General features: G+C 25.5%; 3 protein-coding genes across 7 annotated transcripts; 1 reads left to right on the forward strand and 2 right to left on the reverse strand.

Moving 5' to 3' along the window:
- Positions 1-197: 197 nt before the first annotated feature.
- On the reverse strand, positions 198-1,140 carry LOC127069021 (NADH dehydrogenase [ubiquinone] 1 beta subcomplex subunit 11, mitochondrial). The gene has a single exon (XM_051005615.1). It carries the CDS (start codon positions 781-783, stop codon positions 346-348), a length of 438 nt encoding a protein of 145 aa, XP_050861572.1. The 5' UTR covers positions 784-1,140; the 3' UTR covers positions 198-345.
- A 107-nt stretch (positions 1,141-1,247) lies between these two features.
- LOC127069016 (uncharacterized) lies at positions 1,248-4,117 on the forward strand. The gene is made up of 9 exons (XM_051005604.1): positions 1,248-1,471; positions 1,546-1,740; positions 1,848-1,989; positions 2,075-2,283; positions 2,395-2,541; positions 2,670-2,905; positions 3,002-3,184; positions 3,252-3,414; positions 3,534-4,117. The coding sequence occupies exons 2-9, from the start codon at positions 1,585-1,587 to the stop codon at positions 3,585-3,587; spliced, it is 1,290 nt and encodes a 429-aa protein (XP_050861561.1). The 5' UTR covers positions 1,248-1,471; positions 1,546-1,584; the 3' UTR covers positions 3,588-4,117.
- A 1,889-nt stretch (positions 4,118-6,006) lies between these two features.
- LOC127069013 (hyccin) lies at positions 6,007-12,788 on the reverse strand. Of its 5 annotated transcripts, XM_051005597.1 has the most exons (10): positions 12,494-12,664; positions 12,063-12,225; positions 11,815-11,949; positions 11,135-11,260; positions 10,715-10,932; positions 10,449-10,595; positions 10,198-10,328; positions 10,012-10,128; positions 8,704-9,193; positions 8,065-8,172 (listed from the first exon to the last, which is right to left on the reverse strand). In XM_051005597.1, coding segments are annotated over exons 2-10 (1,515 nt in total). In that variant the 5' UTR covers positions 12,213-12,225; positions 12,494-12,664; the 3' UTR covers positions 8,065-8,171. The 5 variants fall into 5 exon arrangements, with proteins under 5 accessions (XP_050861551.1, XP_050861550.1, XP_050861552.1 ...); XM_051005594.1 differs by lacking the exon at positions 8,704-9,193 and having other exon boundaries at positions 6,007-8,172; positions 12,640-12,788; XM_051005593.1 differs by lacking the exon at positions 8,704-9,193 and having other exon boundaries at positions 6,007-8,172.
- Between the last annotated feature and the right edge of the window lie 104 nt (positions 12,789-12,892).

The raw sequence follows: 12,892 nt of genomic DNA on the forward strand, positions 1-12,892 counted from the left end.
TTTCATAAATTGATAAAGCATGTAATATCAATATTTTTACATATTAGAAATTATTGTTACTTTTATCAGTTGATGATAAAAATTAATCGGCAAGTTTGACTAATAAATATATAATGTAACATGATTTAAAACAATAATTTATATTTTTATCTATATCAAGGATGTCTTATAATTCTAATTTATAATAATAATTCTAATTTAACTTATAAAAACAATTTTTATTATATGTTATTTACATAGCCTATTACAAATATCATTGAACAGAACAAAAACTGTAGTTTGTTGATATTCATTTTCTGATATAACTACATTAATACATATTACAGAGAGTAGCACTATATATTTTTAAATAATTATTTCTGTATCACCTAGTTCTTCATCGGTAGGAAGAACAATTTTAGCAGGATCTATTAAATTCATATCGATGGGTGGAAGACCATGTTCTTCTCTGTACCGAAGTTGTAAATATGCTTCACGTTGTGCCCAAGTAGCCATTGATCGCAAATCAGGTTTATACATCAGTACATATCCAGTCAATATCATACCAATTGTGATACCCATGAAAAATAATTCGTGCATTTTACGTCGATCATCCAACTCATTTGTTTCATCAAAACCATAGTTAATCCAAGGTTTCTTTTTCTCAGGTGATTCAATTATATTAGTACTATCGTCCTTTTTTGGTGATGTAGTTATCGTACGACATGTTATTTTTTGCAATCTTAACAAATTCATACCATTTTTTAGAGTATGCAAAGTGCCTAATCGGCAAATTCCAGCCATTTTCTTTGGATTTATACTCGAAGGTTGAGATAAAAAATATGTCGTCAATTTAATTGCAACGCGAAAATGTTTCCACCAGATTTGACAGTCAATGTGTAATAAAATCGTACCTTTGTATCAATTTTGATAATAATATCTCAACTTCCATATGTAAACGTAAAGAATGAATTTATTGGATTCTTTTTTTAAACTATCTAATGCTTCGTATCTTTGAGATTTAGAAATTCTTGCTCTGATCTAATACAGCAGTACTGTACATATTTGAAGGGAAATAAGAAGGTTACCAAAGCTCGATTAATGACTATGACATATATAGGTTATTTATCGAAACGAATTATTTCAAACATTACTATTAATAATAAAAATTAAAAATTTCCTTGAGAAATTATTCAATTATTGTATAAAACATGAAATCAATAAAATTTTAAATTCTAACAATTTTTACTATATATTATACGTTATTGATACGCTCATATTTTCAAGTTTTTATAAAATTAATTATAATTGGTTACTATATTCCTGTAAAGTTATTCTATTGGTTAGATTTCTTCTCATATAATTCTCATTGGATGAAAGGCACCAACGCCTTTCTGCGAATGAGATTTAGGGAAATAGAAACGTGGCTCGTGGAACTCATACTTAGGAATACAATTTGAATTTGATCAACTTTGCAAAGCAGTCTGAAGTCGTTAGTATCATTGAAAGTTTAAATTTGAATTGCATAGAGTATTTATATTTATGGTGTGCGTATATGTTTTATAGCGATATATGTATTATTTGTAACTATCAATCTAAAAAATTATGGATTCTGACGTGGAAAAACTTCAAAGTCTGTTGCTCGACACTAATCTTCCATCGACTATACACGATCTCAAAAATCCAACAGAGGATTTTGTTATAAATTTAATCGTAACATTTTTAACGTGGTTTAAGATCGATGTTAATTCAATTAACAAGGTAAATTCATTGTTCAAATATTATATCAAGTCAAAATCAAGATAAGATATTATATATGGATTAATTTTTCTATACATATTTTATTTTTCATATCATTACTTTTATAGCCCACTTTTGAGCAGCAAGTAGCTATGTCGTGTGTAGAAGATACTGACATTGTAAGCATTATTAATCTACATGTAATAATGAGACAAATATGTGATCGAATATTTATAAAAGATTTTTGTATAAGTGATATTACTAATTGCGGTAAGTATTATAAATATAATTATTATTGAAACAAAATCTTTCTATTATTTTCTATTATTAATCTGAAAATAATTTCTATAAGTAGGCTCTAAAAGAATACGTAAATTTGCAAGATATTTAGCAAATTTTATACTCTATGCAACTAATAAAGAATCGGATATGGAAGACATTATAAAAGAAATTCATAGCAAAGCTAAAAAGTTAGAAGAATTACAAGAAAGGAAAAGAAATATATTAACAATAAAAAATGAAAAAGCAATGAACATTTCCAAACAATTATCTTTAAAAGAAAAGGTACTATTTTTAAATTTATATAATCATAAATAGATTATATGTATATATAAAAGTTATAAGATGAGACTTTTAAATATACTTGTAATATTAAAAATTTAACAAATATTTTAGTATGAAATGGAAATACAAAAAATGCAATCACTTATTGAAGACAATGAAACAAGAAAACTTGAACTACAGGAAGAGATGATTGTTATAGAAGAGAAGAGACAAAAAGTAGTCGAAGATTATAATGCTCACAAACTTGAAGCTCAAAGGGTATAAATCACGGATTTTTATTACCGTCTATATCATTAAACTTTTATTACTTATAAATTTCTTCAAGATTAAATAATTTTACAATATTATATTCTGATAAAAAGTAAATGTGTTTATACAATTTTTAGGTTGACAAAACAATAGCAGAATTGAAATTAGAAGTAGTGAACTCTCCAGAAGAATATAAAACTCGTTTGTATAATTTAGAAGAACAGAATAAAGCGAAGATTGAAGAGCGAGAAAAGATGCAAGACACATTTTTAGCTAAAAACGAATTAGTTAAAAAATATGAGAACATATTATCTTTTGTACAGAAACAATACGAGAAGTTCTCAGAAATAAGGGATATATATGAACATTTAAAGTATGTTTTATATCTTTAAGTTTTATGGAGCATATTTATTTCATTCTGCATATTAATAAATGTATGAATTTATCCATTATATTATATGATTTATAGAAAAACAAATATTCAAGGAGAAAATATCAAAAAACAAGTTGATACAATGAAAAATGATATTACTGAATTAATTAAAAAACACAAAATGCAAGAAGATCATCAAGGATCTACGATCGATGAGATTCACGCCCAAACCAAAGAAAGATTAACTACAGTTCGTGAATTACATGCACAATTATTAAGGTACTTAAAGATATTAAATGCAATATATTTATATGAAATGTTTTATAATTATAAACATTTTTTATAGTAATAAAAAGTTGGCAGTAGTTAAATTGGAAGAAAATAAAGTGTTATATAATGAGTCATGTATGGATAAAAATAAAATTAAAGATCTCATTAAAAAAATAGAAGGAGAAACATCTGCTTTCATTAAAAATTGTCAAGAGCTTTATAATAATGAAATTCGAAATGTAAGTATATATAATCATCTTTTTCCTTAATTCGAATAAATTTCAGGAAAATATAATCAATTAATTTATTTATTTGTAATGTGTAATATTTTAAAAAGCATATCATTGTATTATAACAGGAAATCAATTTACAAAAATATTTCAACAGAGCTTGGGAGGAATCACAAACATAAACATAGAATAGTTTTTAAAACATTCGAAAATAGAGTTTTAAAAAAATATAAATTTATGTTATTAATTTTTATTTTTAGTTTGAATAGAGTAGTTAAACAACAAAATAACAGTGTAACATTTTCATAAATAAATTACATTATAGTAAAGAACAAAATTACATAAATTCTAATATGTGTGTGTATATGTATAATATTCCTAAAGAAAGAAATTGGCTAATATGTGAGTAGATAATGATTGTATATTTTTGTGTGTTTGTATATATCGTAACGGCTCGCTAAAATATATAACTTTAATTTAATAGTAGGATAAATTAAATAAGATAATAAATAAATTTCCACAAAAGTTAAATAATTCCATAAAATAATTAAAATTAGAAAATGTCAAAGAATAAGAAAAACAAAATAATAGAAAGACAGTAATAGAAATCATCAATAATTTAAACTAAGCAAAGCAAAAAGCATATATATAACAAGTAATAATAAAAGAGGGAATAATTGCCTCTAATAATCTAATAAAGAAATATAATGGAGCTGAGTGTTGATTTCTTTGTTCGTTTTCTTTCTTCCCTCCTCCTGCCGCAGTTTTTATAATGTGAATTTTATCTTGTGATAAAACTTAGAAAAAGAAATTAGTTTAAGCGAAGCGTTACAATATTTCTGAATAAATTATTTACATAGAATTTAAATACCATTAACATTATGTGAGTTATTATGTATATTATATACAATTGTGTATACATATTAACATTTATACTTGTATTATTATTGTTAACAAAGAAAATTTTATAATAATAACATGAATGAACATTTATATATGAATCATCATTTTCTCCAATAACTCTGTTTGTACTCGTATGTCAATAAGAGTTATTAACTATACTTTATATATATAATATTTAATAAGTGCATATATATTGCTGTATCCAGTGCTAGATTTTTCAACACGACTATTAATTATGTACAAATTATTTGTCACATGCAAATACATTTTTTTCATATAATGTATTTAATATAGTTAAGTACAAGAAAGTATATCATATAAGAAGTATTTGTATTATTAAAGACTTTCATGAAAAATGAATTGTTTTCGTAATATCATTGTAGAGTATATATTATAAAATGAATTAATTCTCTCCATAAACGATTGTTTATACAAGTTTGACAAACATCTTATATGTATAATTATAATTTTAGGATGTTTTTTTACATACAGCTTCTACCATTTTTCCTTGATTCCTTTAACACAATTTGTATTGCAATAATAAATTATTACCAACACCTTTACGATATTTAAGTTCAGCTTAATTCTTAAAAAATTAGTTCATTTCGTCGTAGATAACATTATTACATGAAGCTTAGTGCAAACATTAAATATCATATAGCACATCAAAATAAGGAAATAAAACAAAGACAAAGATGGATGATCAATGTTTCTAAACTATTTCAAATGGCAGTGATATGGAAAACTCAGATATTTCTTATTTGTCCAAACAAAATATAACTATATATGTACTATAATGTAAATTTGATATCTTTATGAATATTAATTAGGCTTTGACATAGATACATTTATGAATTATAGAAATATATATCTTTTCAAATTTATAATCGATAGTTTTCCTTGAATATCTTATAGTTTCCAAATTCCTAAGCATTACAATGAATTGTTAAAGTATTTATTGCTAGTATATATTAAAGTTAATATATAAGGTAAAATCTTTTGACTGTCCTCTTAACATGTACAAGATGAGATAGTTTCTGTCTTGTTTCTCTTAGTAATATAAAATTATGTAGTTTCTCAAATACATGTAAAAGTAAATGAAAAAATAGTGGCTTGCCAATTTTTCCAATAATATTTACATATATTTATCTACATTTATTCATGTGTACATATCCATACATATTTGTATATTTATTTCATGTAGGATATTTTGTACATATTTTAAATGCAAAAAAAGAAAGAATATATTACATAAATTAAGTAGAAAAATTATTTATGTAAAAAATACTACGAAATATTTAATTCAGTTCTAGTTTTTATAAATAATGACAATGGAATATATTACCTTGTTTTATAACTTTAGCATTGTATTTTATTCGAAGTATTTTTACAGCAAAAAATTAGCTATTCATAATAAGTGGAATTCTTTCATTTTTTTTTCTTTTTTTTTTCGTTTTAATTCTTATCTGGTCATATAACATCCTTTGACCAATAAATAGGACGTGGTCATAGAGCAGAATATAACTTCCATGTAATATTGCCAACTTCTTGTCAAGTCAAGCAGATAATTGATTATTTTAACTTATATTTTATTATCTATTTTTGCCGGATTTTTAAAATATTCGTCGACTGTAAAACTTCATATCTAACTGTTTTTTCTGATTATAAGTCAAATTATTTCATAGTAAATATACTATAATTCGTTAACAACAATATATTTTCATATGATAATACATTTTCATTATTATTAATAACATAATGCAGCATACAGTCTTATAGGGGCGAAAGTTCTAAGCCCAAATTAAAACCCTTTAAGTGTTATATCTGTTATAGGATTTAATGAAAACATTTCCTGTACAACACTTAAAGAGTTAAAGTACTTATTTCTTTAGTTTTCTATTTTCTTCTTTTCTTTTCTTTTTCTTTCTCTCTCTCTCTCTCTCTCTTGTTTTTGTTTTTTGATGAAAAAAAGAACTACTATAAGTAATGAAATAAAAATTATTCATTTTTACAAATACAGTAGCAACGATATTACAAAGCCAAAATACACCATAGTCTAAAAAATTAAGATCATACAGAACTCTACTGCAGTAATGCTATATATATACGAAAAACCCAAATTTTGTTACATTTGTTATCCGTTTGTTCAATTATTTAATCAATATTAAATCTTATATTAGTTTCGTATTGTCTTGAATCAATGGATACAGTAAGTTTAAAGTAATCAAGAACAAGTAATAAGAAGCAGTGAACTAGAAATAAATCATTAATAACTTATGATATGTTAATCTGCTTTGAATATTATAATATTAACATTTGATAGTGAAAAGCACGTTTGATACTTTGATTTTATCATGATAGTTTTCTATTAAGAATAGAATACATATGTATATAAATGGCACAATTAAAAAAAAAAAAAGAGAAAGCAAAAAATAATAAATTTAAATTATATGATCATATTAATAAGTACTACAATCCATTCTGAATTAAATATAATTTAAATAAAATTGATTTCCTTTAGAAAAATGGAATCTTAAAAATTACCTCATAACAATTTATCTAATATATTTAATGAAAAAAATTTATAACTTAATTGATAATAATTAATATAAAATGCATTAATATAAATATTCTGAGTAATTAATTCTCAATAATGTTGTAATTATAATTTATATATAAATCATTATATACTGCTTACATGAATATTTATTTTTTTTTACTATTGCTAATTATCAAAGAACAACACAAAAGTACAGATTTTTTTTATTAAAATATAAATTTTGCTTTCAATTAACATTACTGCACATTAAAATAACTTATTCTATAGATGTTTGATTTTCAGTGTACTATTGAAAAATCAACATATGTCATATAAATTAAGTAAAGAAATGAGAAAACATTAAAAAGCATGAAGCAAATAGAACATGTATATAGAAAACAAATTATATGTATATTATAATGATAGAGTTTATAAGTTTTATTTTTAAAAAAAGGAAAAAAAAAAAGGAAAAATACAATATTAATTTCATTGTTCCCTTCGCCATTTTTAAACTAATTGTAGAGATCAATGAAGTAGTGGGCTGTTTTCTTCTAACAAGAAATCTATTTGAACTTGTGCATTTTACAATTTGTGGTACTGTATTTATCTAAATTTCTTATATTCTCACAGATATTTAATTAATTGTTGTATTAATACTAATAAAGAAATTGTTTCTAGTAGCATATACAAATTATTAATATGGTATTTCTATATACAAGGACAGTTGAAAATGTCTAGTTTAGCCCACTACTCTCTCTGTTGACTTTTTGTTCTAGATTGTTTTTATCTTGTTCAAACAGAGCTAACCTGAATTGAAGAAGTCAGTGATTCTGATTCGTTATGCGCCCTTAAGTTGATAGAAGTTTCTATATTAATGTTGTTGTCTCCAGTATCCCCACTTAATCCAAGTCGTTCTCCATCCATTAAAGTAACACTTTCAGTTCCAAATGAATTATTTTCCACACTATTATTCTTCTTTCTGTTCATACAGCCATTAATATTTATATCAACTTCTGATTGTTCACTATTTAACATTGAACTACTTCCTTTGATATTCTCTTTTGATGTATTTTGTGATCCGAGTCTCTTTTCCTTATCGGATATTGTATTATGAGGATTCTTTGTTACTTTTCCATCTCTTTCTTTAGGTTTTTTTCCAAGTACTGGAAAATTAGTCATTTTTGATGAAGCTTTTTGATCCTTTGTTTGTCGCATCGAACCAGCACGATTCGGTTCCATTGATTCTTGCTCTTCTGTGATCGAGACCAAATTACCTTTGCCTTCTCCACTGGAATCTTCCTTTACAACTTGAATGGGTATATCATCTGCAGAAGAAAAGCAAATAATTTCACGTAAGATTTTTAGTACACTAAATATAAATTTAACGATTTGTGTATATAAAAGATATTTCAATTTAAACTAATCAAGATTTTATACATCATCCAAACTTTTACATAATGTACTTAATAAAATTGTATTTTAAAGCATTATACATATGAAGTATTTAATATAGAAATATGAGATTTAAGCAAATTTGTGAGCAAATAAACAACTGAAAAGAAAAATATATAACTGAATTCTGTGTATCTCAATCTATATAAAACGGTTTAGGTGTATTAAACTAAATATATATTGCATCTGCATGCAGTTTTTTGGTATAGCATGTGCTATGTATTCCATCACTGGTGGTGGATAATATTTTTGAAATAGTCATAATCTATAACGATTGTATATAGTTATTGATCATAGAGGTGAGATTAGTGCGCATATTAAATTAAGTACTATAATCGCGTGATCGGTGAACAACTTTGGCAAGATTAAGTGATCCTAGATTGCAGCAACTTTACATTTAATACCATATATTTGTTGATAATGCAATGGTAGTAGAAAAAGTGCCTGTTGTATTGCTTCCTGTATACAAACTTTCCGACGAATCTTGTACAGCCTCTCCTAAAGCTTGTTCTTCTAATACACTATATAAATGTGTACTGGCATTTAATTTATTTTCATTATAAACCGAATCGTATATTTCTGCAGTGTCTTTCCATTGCCTTTGTTTTATACCATCTTCAATACTATCTCCAGCAATTTTTCGCTGGTCTTTGCTCTTTTTAAAAGGTGATCTGTTTGGTGAGTTTTGATTGCTGCATGTGCTTCCTCGTCTGGAACTTTCCAGAGAGGTGGAAGAATGAATTTTGCCAATATCATCCTCATCGAGAGAATTGGAAAAAGCATGCTTCCAAAGCCAATTACGGCGTTTATTACTTCCAGACGTTGTTGGTTGTTGATGCTTCTCAACTTCAGTACTGTGTAACTCATCCGCAAACAATTTTTCATCCAGATCATCTAATGACACATGTGTGTAACAAATGCACATTCATTGAATTTACTTGTTTATATATAATAGAAATATTTTTATAAGTTTAATTACGTATGATCAGAGATTCATAATAATTGTGTATTTGATAAAATTTATTTTGTGTAAACGAAAATTACTTCTCAACATAGTAGCACAGCAAGAAAAAATTATTAACTTATTCAATGTTATGTTACACTGAACACATTTAATATCGAATTCTTCAGAAACAGTCATGCACCTCTACCTCTGCATTGTATTGTATCTATATTTACAAATATTTACGTTTCTAATTTTAATAATATTTACATTTATATTTATTATATAGTAATGTTTACATGATCATGTTAATATTAATGTTTATATGATATATAATAAATATATTATATTTGCAACTACTGTGGTTGTACTTCCCTTATTTGTTAATTAAAATGCAACATATTTTCAATCATTCAATATTTTTTAAATAAAATAGAAATACGGAAAAAAACGAAAATTTTCGTTTAAGAGATTTCGTTGTAGAAAGAAATAACAGAAAAGATTTTAATTTACAATGATGTATAAATAATTGATGATATATTGTACATTAAAATATAATAATAAATATTTGCGTAAAATATTATTACTTGGAAATTATAATCATTCTTTTGTGTAATGCATCATGTTTATAGTATTGTTATGTTTTTTGTTTTCTTTTTTTTTATAGTATAAAGCAATACAAAGCAAAAAAATTATATTTCTAGACTTCTAAACAATTAATTTTACCATACAAAGTATGAAAAAAGAAATATCAATTTTAAAGACATACCTGGTAATTTTTTAGTGCGAAAAGAGGCATTTGTAATCATAGATTTCGATATTGTTGGAGTTGCAGTTACAGAGGACAATGCAACGCAGATACCAATAGATCCATCACTTGATTGACCTAAAATTACATATATATTAATGAAAATATCAAAAACACAATATTTTCTTATAAAAACCAAATATTTACCAGATGGTCCAGAATTGGCGGAATTTCGTATGGCATTTGTAACCAACATTACATCAGGATACATTTCATAACATGCTCTGTTATGTATATCCTCCACAGCTTGATTTGCAACATACCAACAATCATTGTACCTAATGATAATAAATTGCTTAATAGTTACTAATTAATTAACGTGTTATTATTAATTATTTAACGCGTTTTCACGTTAAATAATAAAAAAGTTTTAATTGTATAATAGATGGTATATATACATTGCAAAATATACTGCATGTAGAAATTCAAGAAGAAATTGAGTCGAAACAGGTATACGAGGCAGAAGTCTTGGAACAAAGCTAGATTCACTGCCATACGAAGATCGTTGATGATGTCCTGGTTTTGTGAAACCTTGAGTGACAAGTCTGCGGCAACATACAATTAGTGATTAGTTACTTAATAATTACACTTTTATAACAGCTCCAATTAAATATACTCAAGCTGATAGTTACTTTAGATTTAGAATCTTATTAATCAAGCTTACTTTGTTGCAACTTTGCACAATTGCTCCAAAGCAAACTTATTTATATAACCCAGTTGTTGGTTATAAATAAAAAGTAGAGCAGTCATCACTTTTAATCTATTTTGAGCATTCAGAGTTTCTACTTGACGTAAAGGACCCCAACTAACAAGTTTTGTATTGCATTCTTCGAAACGACGCACTGCACTTTCGGTTAAGGAAGCTGGTGTCAAGCTGGCTGGCTACTCAACATAAAATTTATATATAAGTACATACATTTGGATATATTACTATATACTTTTCATATGTTAAATTACCATTAATGTATATATAAATTTATTTTTAATGCAATAACTATATTCCATCTTATTTTTTCTATTAATAATAATGTTATTCAGACATTACTGTATAACATATCTTTAAAAAATAAAAAAATTTGTATACCTCATGATATATGGATAGCATAGCAAGAGATGGTAATCGAAAAGAAACTGCCTTTTGTTGTCCAGATTTATCCACTACTTCAAGATTATATAACCCAATAAGAAGAGTTTCAACTGTGCGGCAATTCTATTAAATATAGCAACAAATTATTTATAAGATTAAAATAGTTAAAACATTATGTAAAATAGTTAGGAAAGACAATAGAAACAGAACAATTAGAAAACTTTAATATATCTATGTTTGTATACTAATAATAATCTTAGTTACATATGTTTTTACGCAATTAATTAATTATACTACAACTATTAATTATTTAATTATATACATATATGTTATTAAAATATTATTTTTATCAATCAAAAAGAAACTGAAATTGAAATAGAAATATATCATTTTCTAAACAAGCATATTTTACTCGTAATCATTAATAATAGCTCTAGCTTTGCGATAATGAATATTTATTCTCATACAAGTTCGAAATGCTGCAATTAAGCAAGTCATATGTCATGTTCTATGCATCTTTAGAATACAAATTATACCTGATCTACATTATGTAACATTTTCTTACATCTTATTTCTGTACTTTGATCATGTAAAAAAAATAGTAGCACTGATCATTCTACACTTGGTATGTTGGAAATAATAATTAAAAATATGAATTTAATAACATATATTAATACCTTAATATCACCATGGGCAGCAGAATTTAGGTAAATAAATATTAGCGTAGGTAGAAATTGCAAAGTAAATCTTCTAAGTTCTATCTCTTGAGAACGATAGAAATCAAATAGTTGATTACAAACTGTATCTACAAGCTGAAATAAAGAACAAATAGGATAGATATAGATTAGATTTCATTGAATAAAATGATATTAAAAGATCAAGAATAAAAAACACATTGATTTTTAATTGAAGATTATGAAAATACCTGGCTATATTTACTGCGCTCTTCGAGCAGTACATAAAGTGCTCTAACTATTTCATTGTCTTGAGATAATGTAGTAGCAAAAGTATGAAGTTTAGAAGGTGATATATCTCCACAATCTGCCAACCATTCATTTATCAAACTCTCTGTCATTTTCTGCTTGAACCTATCAATTATTAATTAAAAAATCAAATTTTTATTTATTAGGAAATCTGACATCGTCGATATAATGAAGTAAAACACCGATGATCATTCCAGTAACTTTAGAACGTTCGCTATCAAATTATTTTCACGTATCATTAAATCCATTGTTACCTTACGTTCTTTTATACATTATGTCAAATCAAAAATGATTTTAAATATCAAAACTCATATTATATTAGAGCTCGTTCTACCATTAAAGATTACATTATATTTAAAAATCTGTTGATTACCGAGTTTTTAATAATGCTATATCAGTTGAATATTAAAGTCGGTGTATTATTAATCATCATCGTAATATTAGTTTTATGATTGTAACTGACAGCAGCCGAGTGCATAAATTTGCGTTATTAAGATCTGAATATTGACAAATTACTACCTTATCGATAGTTAACTCAAAAAGTTAAAACCGTGTTTAAACAATTTCTGAACACACGTAACCCATCCACATCCTGTCTAGTCTTAAATCCTACTGTACTGCCCACTGTTAAACTACATCAGCGCCAACTTCTTCGAATGTTTTTTTTCCTCGAGCTCTCATTTTTATTCACTTTTATTTTTTGTCTCATTCTTATCCCTTTCTCTTTCTCTTCTGTTCCTCTATCACGTATATTTTTCATGAAATTATTGAA

Source organism: Vespula vulgaris, chromosome 14 (assembly GCF_905475345.1).
Source record: "Vespula vulgaris chromosome 14, iyVesVulg1.1, whole genome shotgun sequence".
In the NCBI taxonomy this organism is placed as follows: domain Eukaryota; kingdom Metazoa; phylum Arthropoda; class Insecta; order Hymenoptera; family Vespidae; genus Vespula; species Vespula vulgaris.

What these genes read in the sequence shown, in the direction of transcription:
- LOC127069021 (XM_051005615.1), bottom strand. Translation starts at nt 783, where the DNA reads ATGGCTGGAATTTGCCGATTAGGCACTTTGCATACTCTAAAAAATGGT.
- LOC127069016 (XM_051005604.1), top strand. Translation starts at nt 1,585, where the DNA reads ATGGATTCTGACGTGGAAAAACTTCAAAGTCTGTTGCTCGACACTAAT. An exon ending in GATATATATGAACATTTAAA is followed by an intron (nt 2,906 to 3,001) that starts GTATGTTTTATA and finishes TATGATTTATAG; the next exon opens with AAAAACAAATATTCAAGGAG. An exon ending in TTACATGCACAATTATTAAG is followed by an intron (nt 3,185 to 3,251) that starts GTACTTAAAGAT and finishes CATTTTTTATAG; the next exon opens with TAATAAAAAGTTGGCAGTAG.
- LOC127069013 (XM_051005594.1), bottom strand. Translation starts at nt 12,212, where the DNA reads ATGACAGAGAGTTTGATAAATGAATGGTTGGCAGATTGTGGAGATATA. An exon ending in TGCTATCCATATATCATGAG is followed by an intron (nt 10,933 to 11,134) that starts GTATACAAATTT and finishes TATGTTGAGTAG; the next exon opens with CCAGCCAGCTTGACACCAGC. An exon ending in TTGTGCAAAGTTGCAACAAA is followed by an intron (nt 10,596 to 10,714) that starts GTAAGCTTGATT and finishes ATGTTGCCGCAG; the next exon opens with ACTTGTCACTCAAGGTTTCA.